At 47.2% G+C, this 10,633-nt stretch overlaps 1 protein-coding gene across 3 annotated transcripts; it reads right to left on the bottom strand.

Moving 5' to 3' along the window:
• Nucleotides 1–1,120: 1,120 nt before the first annotated feature.
• Nucleotides 1,121–10,516, bottom strand: LOC1270623 (CTTNBP2 N-terminal-like protein). 3 transcript variants are annotated; one of them, XM_061654322.1, is made up of 8 exons: nucleotides 10,324–10,516; nucleotides 8,669–9,224; nucleotides 6,795–7,633; nucleotides 5,956–6,167; nucleotides 5,025–5,129; nucleotides 4,531–4,736; nucleotides 2,068–2,803; nucleotides 1,121–1,932 (listed from the first exon to the last, which is right to left on the bottom strand). In XM_061654322.1, exons 2-8 carry the CDS (start codon nucleotides 8,792–8,794, stop codon nucleotides 1,727–1,729), a joined length of 2,430 nt encoding a protein of 809 aa, XP_061510306.1. In that variant the 5' UTR covers nucleotides 8,795–9,224; nucleotides 10,324–10,516; the 3' UTR covers nucleotides 1,121–1,726. The 3 variants fall into 3 exon arrangements, with proteins under 3 accessions (XP_061510306.1, XP_061510307.1, XP_061510309.1); XM_061654323.1 differs by having other exon boundaries at nucleotides 8,669–10,516; XM_061654325.1 differs by lacking the exon at nucleotides 5,025–5,129.
• Nucleotides 10,517–10,633: the final 117 nt, after the last annotated feature.

Below are 10,633 nucleotides of genomic sequence, written 5' to 3'. Positions count from 1 at the left end.
GACCCCATGAAATAGAAACGATTATAACAAGACGTCACAATTAACTGTAGCGCCATGCATAAAGTCATATTTAATGCTATAGTAGCTTTAATCCTATTCAAGAATATGGAAGAGAAGTACTAGAAGGCTTGGATATATGCATTCTGCCAGGTTTATAAGCTTAATCAGATAGTTGAAAAGAGTACAGCGCCTTCGGACAGGATTTTCTATACGATTCACCGCATTTTCATCTGGAATCTGGCTGATATAACAAAGTGCAGTAGAGTATAGCACTCAGTGTTTAACATCTTCCGTGTTTACATCAATCTCAATCCTCACATTTATATTACGCATATTCATAGTTAAACAGTTCATAACCCTATGCTCGTTAAGAAAGTTAGAAATTATGAATTATGATTCTTAATTATGAAAGTTGTCTATGTGATTCAGCGGGATGTAAATCTCACTTCCAACAAAGCTTTCGTCCCATCGAAGTTTCAATTTCGTGCGACAACGGTAGCCCAAACAGATGATAAACCGAGGAAGAGATCAGATGTCATTCTAGGGGATATAACTGCACAGCGGAGGGATCGGTAGCCTTACTCAGTGGTGAAAAGCATGCTGCGCGTGATATGTCCTACCCTCAAACGCAACGAATGAATACCAGCAAATACGCATACTTGCAAATCAACAAAACCGCAAAAATAACCCGTCTACTGGTAAAGCCAAAGACATTGTACCACCACTTTCTAGAATGCCGTCGTCTGCACACAGCAGTTCCAGCAGATCAGATAAATAAGATATAGTCTTCGAAGATCATCTGGAAAAACTTGAATCACGCTCCAATACTTTCTGAAAGATTGCTCAAGTCTGCAGGACGAAACCTTTACCAGCTTCCCCCTTTTAAGATAATGGATAAAACGGGTTCCATACCCGTGCAATCATTGTTCAGTATTACTGTGCAACCACAATAATAACTGTGAAATTGATACGATACGATGATACGAAGCAAACCGGTTGTAGCGCTCGAATGATAAGTAAGTAAATAGTAGTAGCTTGTAACAACAAATACTCAACTAGGTCAACGCATTTTAACTGGTCCGTTAGAGTGAATGTAGGTAAAACAGCACACATAGTAGTACTGTGTTCTTGGTTAGGAATCTTATATACTTATTTATGACTTTGAGTTGTGTATTGTTTGATTATTGGTCAAATGCACCAGCGAATGTGTTAAAATTAAAATTATCGTGTGATGTAATAGCAATAAAACATTTTTTTAAATAATCAATAAATAAGAATAGCCACACACTATACAGCCATGTTACAATGGGCAAAGATAAAAACGAAGTGATGCTACTAATAGAATCCTTTTTTTTATAAAACAAAAACATTGTCAAAATAGATGTGCTACTGATAAAAACACACGGTACTGGTAGAAGCTACAGTGTAAGGGACTAACGTTACAAATCAAAAGCACCACTTTTAAAAGGCAAATAGAATAAAAATCACATCACAAACATTCGCTAGGTGCATGGGTTTGTGGGTAAGTAGTGTGTGTGATGTGGCCGCGTACAAGACGTGCGCTTGCACGTTACTCCTTAACAATAGCTAGAGCAACATCCTACGTACCAGCGCGTGTGTATGTATATGGCACGATACAATATCTTTACCGTTGCTGTGTGTCCCACGGCTGCGCGGATCAATGTAGTCGTTGAACAGGACGGCCACACCACCCCGATTGGCCGTTTTACACTATCCCACCCTCGCAACCGAGGTTGGTGGTGGTCAATACTTCGGATGGCCCACCGGTGGCGGCTGATGGTACGGATGGGGCAGATGCGGCTGCCGTCGCAAAACCTTGCTGCTGTTGGGTAGCGCCGCCACCGGTTGCTGTGGCGGTGGCGGCTGTGGCCGCTGCTGGGGCGTTGGTGGAGGCCCCACCGGTACCGGCAACTGTAGGTGGGGAGGAAGAGGAAAAAGCGAACAAGCATTAGTGATTGGTGTGCTTCCCTTCCCTCCCCTGCGCGAGACGAGGCAGCAGCTGCTACTGCCGCCGTCCCGTGCTGGTGTGCAAAACACCGAACGAACCATGAGCAAGATGGGAAACGTGATGCGGATGATGCGTGTAGAGCGGCGGTACGGGATGAGTATGATGTTGCTGTTGCTGCTGCAGTAAGGCGTTTGGCGCACTGGCGGCATTATTACTATTATTGGTGCTGCTGGGAGGGGTGGTGGTGGTGTTGGTAGTGTTTATGTTCATGGCGGTAGTGATAGCTGTGCCAGTGGTGGTGTTGTGGGATGGTGGACATGGCTGTTGCGCACTAGTGTTGCTGTTAATAATGCTGCCGCTGCTGCTTGCTACACTGTTACTACTACTGGTGGCGGACGAGCTGTTGCTGCCGCTGCTGCTGCTGCTGCTGTTACAGGCGGTGCTGCTACTGAGTGCGTTACTGCCGCCGATACTACTGCTGACGGGACTAACAGGGGTAGTGGTGCTGCTGTTGATCGAACCGGTGCTACTACCACTGCTGCTGCTGCTACTGCTGCTGCTGCCGCCACTATTGCTGAGAAAGGGTATGCGGGATGAGACGGCACCGGCTGCCACGGCAGCGACCGCCGACACGCCGGACAGCTTCGGCGGTATCTGCGGCTTGTTGGGCGGGATCGGTGGCGGTACGCCGCGCCCCCCGACCGGCAGTATTATTGTCTTCTTGATGGTTGCCGTCGAGCCGGACATTGGACTTCCTGCCGCTGCTGTTGCCGCTGATCCGCCGCCGATCGCCGTTGTGGCCGCCTTCCGTACGCCTGCCGCACTCGCCACCATCTGTTGCCGGAGCCGGGGATGGTTCCATGGATGGGCAGAAGAGTTGGGTTCGAACGTTATAAAGGTGGATGTGCAGAAAACAAGTTCGTTGGTGAAATTTTTACTTTTTTTCAATTCCGGTTTGGTTTTGTTTCGTTTCGTGTGTTAAAAAAGGGAGGGTGGATGGTGTAAGTGTGTTGCTGTTTGCTTGAAATTACATTCGGCAGGGTTAGTCGGTCGCATTACACATCGCCTGTGTGTCGTTTGCTGCCCGTTACAGCGGGAACTGTTTGGTACCCATGTAAAAACAATCCTCCCTAATGTTAGATAAATGGCTATTGCTTTTCATTTGAACATACAACAATAAACGCTACCCCAAAAACAAACACCTACAGTGCGGTACAACGCGCCAAACTAAACATGTACAATAAGTGGGGGGAAGCCCAACAAAACTATAAAATTCTAGTGTAAGATCAAAATCAACTAAAGCAACGTGTTCTCTTGTTTTATCGCAATTTATATCGTCACTTCTAATTAACACACATCATCCAATATTTATTACTCTATACGCGCATGGTAGGCACGACATTCCTTTCTTTAGTCTTTCTATGTACACTTTCACCGTGGGTATTTTTTTGTTGTGAAAACATTTAACTGATTTTAGAAGAACATTTGTACACTGTACAAACAGCACAAAATGGTGAAGGAAATTGTTTTTTTTTTTCACAGTAAAATTAAATACAATCTGTAGCATATCATTTATTAAACATTTTGTGTTGAAAAAAAAAACTAACATGAAAACTCAGATTGCAAACAATAACAAATTCCCCCGTTCAATTCACTGCAGCGATTAGTATTGGCCGCGCGCAAAGCAGGTAAAAGCATTATTTGCATTTGGAACGCATTTGTTGCAGCAAACAGGAATTTTCACTCCGCGAATTGTTTGTTTTTTTTTGACACAATTAACAATTAACGTTTGATTTTGCATTGGAGTGGAGTTGAATTTTGTTTAATATATAGGAAGGAAAACAAAATGAGAAAAATAAAATTAGCTAATTAGAAAAGGGGTTAAACGCCTGTTTTGTGCGTTTCGCTATCGGTAATAATGATCGTATACTTAGTAGCTAGATGAGGAGAGAAACTAAATCAGTGGTGTACAAAAAAATAAAAACTGTACTGTTCAAACTATGAAATGATGGCGCATGAAAAAAATAGTTCAATTATAAAACAAAAACCTATAAGCAATAAAAACCTATGATTCTTCTTTAAAATGCTATTGGTAATTCAATAAGCCAACAAAACGGATAAATAAGATTAGTGTCTTTGAAGCCAATGTGAAAACCAAAACACAACAAACTAAGTTTGATCAAACAAAGCATAAACATGAAGCGGCGGGCGCAAAGCAAAAAGAGGGAAAATACCTATTGATTGCATCAACTCAGCTCACATGCGTTTGGCAAAACGGAATCACCCAACAAATCATTTTCCCCTCCTTTATTTTCGCGATGCAATGATGAAAAACAATGAAAACCCAAAACCAAACCAGAAAAAAAGGAAACAAACACACAAAAACAAAACAAAACAAAACAGGGGAAAAAACTCATATCTAATACAGGCACAAATTGTACGGTGAGAACATGATTGATTGTTTTGATCGGGGAATAAGGGTTACAAATACACTGTGTGGCGGTATGAAAACGCAGCGTTGTGCGTGCGAGCTACTTCGCGCAGGCAGTACGATGACTTACCTTTCCGGCCGGTGTGTTGGCGTAGGTGTCCGGTGACGCGCCGGCTGGCACGGGAGGCGTGGTGCCAATTGCTCCTGCCGCTGCACCGGCTCCACCAGCTGCCGGAGCAGCTGCACCGACCAAGGGGGGCGAGGTGACGGAAAGTTGCGAAATGGCCGTCTGTCGGATTAGTTGCCCCGGTGAGACCGAGCGAGCGATTCCGGTTGCTAAAACGAAGCGAAGGGCAAAAAAAAAAGATTGTCAGTAATGTTGTTGTCGTCAGCATACCGCATGCGTCACAATTCGCAACTATACTAAGTTAAACAAGCTAAAACATTTGGCAACACATGTAAGGAACAAACACACACAAGCAAAAATACAAAATAAAATGATATTAATTCATAAAATACAATCTCCGCAAATAAGCCACAAAAACAAAAAAATTAGCTTCGCCGTTAAAAAAAAAACAAAACAAACAAATAGACAAACATTGGCAGTAGTGAAAAACACTTTACTTGGTGCGGTAACCGGAACGCTCGATACGGTTGCGGTCGGCTGGACAACTTTCGTTGCCATGCTACTAATCATTTGCCCCGGTATACCTATCGATCCTGAAGTGACTGTGAAAGAGCATAGAACAGGACCGGATAGTGATTTTTTTAAACTACAATATTTCCAAAAACACTTAAAACGATTCGAAGAATATGAGCAACAGTATCGCATTTTTTAATTCTTAAAATCCAACAAGGGAAATGTATCTTGATCAAGAATAGTTGTAAGAATAAGTGGTGGGTGCTGGGAATCAAATTCGGAGCCGATTCTGGAACTAATTCCAGACACGAATCAGGAACCGAATCCGGAGCCAATTCCGGGTCCGATTCCGGAGCCGGTTCCGGATGACTCCAATACCGGAATCGATTCAGGAAAGTTGACTCAGGAATACCGGAATTGATTCAGGAATCGAGATTGGCTCCGGAATCAGAATCGACTCCGGAATCGGAATCGACGCCGAAAACGGAATCGGTATTGACCCCAGAATTCAAATTAGCTCCGCAAATGACAATCAGTTCTTGAGTTTAAATAAGAACTTTCAGAAGCGAAATGAGTACATTTGGATTCTACACGGATATCTACATTGTATAAGTGGACCCAAACGCCTATTCTTATGGAGATGCCGATACCGACTTTGATTTCGAATCCAATTCTTATTTCGGAGCCAATTCCGACTCCGGAAACGATTCTGATTCCGGAACCGATTCCGATTCCAGAACCGATTCCAATTCCGGAGCCAATTCCAATTCCGGAGCCAATACCGATTCCGGAAACTGAATCTGGACCTACTATCCGGAATCGATTCCAGAAAACTTCGGAACTGCCCGTAATCAATTCCGACGAATACTTCATTTTTCCCATCACTAGTAAGAATCCCCTCTTCCAGAAACTTACCAGTCGCTCCCAGCGAGGATGGACTTCCCGCAGCACCGACGGAGGGTACGCCACCCGGTCCAGCGCCACCGATCGATGGCCGAGACGGTACGAGCCCGCCCGGTTTGGTAGGTAGCTGCGGCGCTACAAGCGGATGCCGTATACCGGTTTGCTTGCGGAGCAATTCAATTTCCGCCTTTAGCTGCTGTATTTCTACCTCCTGTTCCTTTACCCTGCGTGAAGAGAAGAGCGGAAAAGCACGATATAGAATTGAAAATGGTACTACAATACAATTGTTAACCTATTTCATGGCAGAGCCTCCTCCGGAAGCGTTTAAAACCCTCGATAAGAAGTGTGCAGTGCGAACAGTGCGGACGTCCCTCCAAGCCATCATCTCCAGCAAGGTCAGTGGAATCTCTTTTATCTCTACACAAACTCTTATCACAGACACACACGTTCCGCGTGTTCCTGATAAGCATGCAGAGAACTATACATTATCACCAGCGATGCAGCAAAATTATTTAAGTAAATTGACGAAAGAACAACCACCACGGCACAACAGCACTGTATCGAAGGAACTGCGGAAATGCCAATGACAGCTACACGCGGGAAACGGAGAGGCGTCCCTTGCTAAATGACAAGCTGCACCCTGGCGCCCTCTTGTATGCAACGATCAGAACACGCACAGGCGATCATGGACAAACGTTCTTGACAGCTTCCACACTGGGTTCTATCTGTGTTCGCAAAACATGATGCCCAATGTGCGCACAATGTGTGCTCAAGCCGCTCGCCGCAACATACGAGCTAAACCCTTCCCCAGGAAAACAAAAACAAAAAAAAAGAAACCTTTGCCCACATACCGTTTCTCCTCCTTGGCCAGGCTTTGGTGCAGCAGCTTCCGCTCCAGCTCGAACTGCTGCGCCTGCTTCTCCAGCTCCGCCTCCATCCGGAGCGACTTTTTGCTCTCCTCCTCCAGCCCCTCCGCGATCGTGTCGACCCGCTGCTTCTCCTCGGACAGTATTTGCGCCAGGTCTTCGCTCCGCTTCCGCTCCTCGATGTACTTGATGATGATCTTCTTGCGCTCCGCCAGCAGCAGCAACACGATCTGCTTCTGCCGGTTCTTCTCCGCCTCGAACTGCTCCTGCACCTTCTTCAGCTCGATCTCCAGCACCTTGTGCTGGTCCTTCTCGTGGTCCAGCTCCTGCTTGAGGCGCGACCGCTCGATCTCCAGCCCGTACGTGATGTCGTCGCCCTGGGCGGTCGTGTGCTCGTGCTTGCGCCGCTCGTCGTACAGCTCCTGCACGACGCGCTTGTGTCGCTCCTCCGCGTCCTTCAGCGCCTCGATCATCTTGGCCTGCGCCTGGCGCTGCTGCATCACGAGCGCGGCGAGCGAATCCATCTGCTCACGCACCCCCGTCCGCTGGTCGCTCATCAGCCGCATCTCGTGCTCAGAATGGGCCGCCTGAAATGAGGACTGGCGGCTTGCGATGTTGCCGCTTGCCGCAAGCTGATCGCGAAACAGGGCCGCGTGCGGATCGTTCAGGTTCGGCGGCTTGCTGTACCGCGGCGCCGTCAGCAGCTGTTTGATCTTTTCCGTCTTGAGCACGGCAATCACGACGTCGCGTGCCTGCAGCTCGCCCTCGAGATAGCTGAGCAGCTTCAGCAGGTCCGCTTTGCTAAAGTCCATCTTCGGGTTGCGCTAAAAAAACAAACACAAATGGAAACCAACGAGAAAAATAGAATAAGTAAGGCATAAAGGACGATATTGGAGGACAAAAGTAAAGAGAGGTCGTCACCTGGACGATTCGTTAGTTTGCAGAATGTCTTGATTTTTCTGTTTGACAATCATCGTCATCTGTTCTTGGCAGCCTTCTTTCCAATAAAATCCAATAAGACGGATATTTTGAGCATTTCATGAGACAAAAAAAAGCTCCACCGGTAACTGGAAAAACCACCAAAAAGGGCAGCCGGTCAATCACACCATCGTGTCGGTCCGCAAACATCCGTCCGTCGATTCCACCCTCTCCCCCATGCGCCTGCCCTTCGTCTTCGGCAAGCAACACGGGCACATATCGCATGTCATTCTTGTTCTAGCACCGCCCGCACGCCATCACCTTCCCTTCCCTTTCGGGGCAAAGGGAATGATGATGATGATGATTTTCGCTCAGCATGTCTGTGCCTTCTCTCCCACCCCATGCTACGGGTGTGTAAGTGCGTGCAGGACGAGGACAGTTGCACGCTCGCCGGGCACACTTTGTCAAACTTCAACCATTTCTCCGTGTGCATCTAGCCTCTCTTTCTAGCGCGCGTACCACACCACGCACTCTTGGATGATGGTGTGGAGCGAGGCGTAAAGGCGATGGGGCGCAAATATTGATTTTTCCAGTACAGGCTGTTTTCCCCGTGCGACAACACTATTCGTGCAAGGGACCGTGGAAAGTCCGCGTATGTCGCGGTTTCCAAACGAAATACATCTCATGTACATTTGTGTTGTTTTGGGGTACGAAATTAATTATATAATACGATGAACTACCAGTATGCTCCACAAATTATCAAAATTTGGAAAACCGCGCATCTTCGAATCTTTTCTTACGTGCTTCTTGCATGCGTCGGATGGACCACATGTGTTACAGCAAGAAGTTAAAGCGATTTATCAAAATTTCAATCTTTCCGCTGCCCTGAGAAAAGAGCTACCCCGTGTCCCTTTTACTCAACCACCCCTCTCTCAACTCACCTTCAGCGTATCGCTCGTCTGCTTGATGGCGGCCAGGTCGGCCTCGGTGAACTTGACCGAACCCTTCGGTTTGTCCGGTGCGGCCGACTCGCCGTCGCCGCTCGAGCTGGTGCCCACCTCCGCCATCGTTTGCCGACAGAGCCGTACCCGGGTGCCCAGTGTGCCGCCGTGCGCTGTACGGATGGAGACTGTGTGGAGTGCCACACAGCCACCGCCCGGTTTTACCGTGTGATGAAAAAAAAACCAGGGGGAAAAGCCCTACCGTCGCCCCGAGAGTAGCAGCGCCACCACCCACCAAACACACCAGCGGATTGTCGTTGCGGACGGTTAAGGCTTGGGCGTGTTTATGGTTACTTTGATCCCGTCAAACTTCAGAGGCGTGTGTTGAGTAATCCCTGTGCACTTCTCGCCAGCAATCGATCGGCGGTTCGTAGCTTCACTTTTATGTATTTATCCTGGCAGATGGTTTTACGGTGAAGTGCTCCTCACGCGAACAGACACTGTGATGCCAGGGATCAACTACACTTTCGCGTGTGTGTCACACGTCACGATGACTCTATTAGTGGGATGAAGCAAAAGAAAAAAGCTACCCTTCAGCAACTCCCTGTCCAGCGCAGCAGCTGTCCCGTGTGCCCAAACCCGTGTGTGTGGTGTGTTTGAGCAGTGTTTTTTCTTCCTCCTCCAAGAATACTGTCTAACACCGACACACACAAACACACACACACACACACACACACACACACACACACACACACACACACACACACACACACACACACACACACACACACACACACACACACACACACACACACACACACACACACACACACACACACAGAGGGAGATTTTACACGTTGTGTTTTTCACACTTCTCGCACGCTCTTTCGTTCTTTTTCTATCGCTCGCTCGCTCGCTCGCACGCTTCTTTTTTCTCCTTTCTCTGTGTGTGAAGGTCGCGAAGACTGACGATTGATGATGGTGATGATGGCGATGATCCGATTACCGCATACAACACCCAATATCAGCCATGAACTCTTGGCCCGAACCCCGTCTTCCTCCGCTTGCTTTCTTCTTTTCTTTCAGCGCGCGACACACACAATGAGCATCAGTGGTTGTGTGTGTGTGTGGTTGTGTGCGTGTGTAAGCTGCCCTGTAGGGAAATGCACCAAGAACGAGGTGTAGGCAGAAGGTGCAATCATCGCTGCAGGTAAGAGAATAGACACAACACACACACTTCGACTTTACCCGCAAGGGAAGGATGCTGTCATTCTTCCCCCGTTGATGATGTTGATGACGATGCTCAGTTGCTGAACACACACACACACACATAAGGAAGGAGCGATGATGCACTATGGACTTGATTAGAGCGCATAGAACGCAACAAAGAGCCAGCTACTGCTTTTTCTTCCCTCACTTCTTTCTTCGACTTTCGATTGCTTTCTTTGCCGTGAAAAAACGTGTCTAAACATCGCGTCTTACTGCACGACTTGCAGACACATACACACAGCAGACAGCGGGGGCAGGGGTAATTCTTGGGCGCATCACCATCATCACCATAATCATCATCATCACACCGAGATGGTGACGTTCTTCTCTTGTTGTTCCAGCTTCACTTCGCACAACTATTTGGATCGATGTTGCTTAACAATTACTTTTTAAATTCCTTCACACGGCTGATTCACCGCTTCAATGGGGTACGCTGGGAAACACACAAACAAACACACACAGCGGGCCCTTTCCCGAGGAAAAAGCTGCCGATTTTATTCCGCTTCCACGACCAACCCACAAGCGTTTGCAGAACAGACACAGGCGAGAGCCCGCAGCAAGCTGCCCGACAATGTTGAGTGATGAAACACAGTGGGCGAACCCGCAAGGTCATGTGCGGTGACATTTTATGGGGAACAAATTTGGTTCTAATTTTAACCTGTTTTTTTGCTAATTTTAATAAGTTTAAAATTTATT

This window comes from Anopheles gambiae, chromosome 3, assembly GCF_943734735.2.
Source record: "Anopheles gambiae chromosome 3, idAnoGambNW_F1_1, whole genome shotgun sequence".
NCBI lineage: Eukaryota > Metazoa > Arthropoda > Insecta > Diptera > Culicidae > Anopheles > Anopheles gambiae.
Note: the sequence above shows the minus strand (reverse complement) of the source record. Positions and strands in the feature narration are given on the sequence as shown.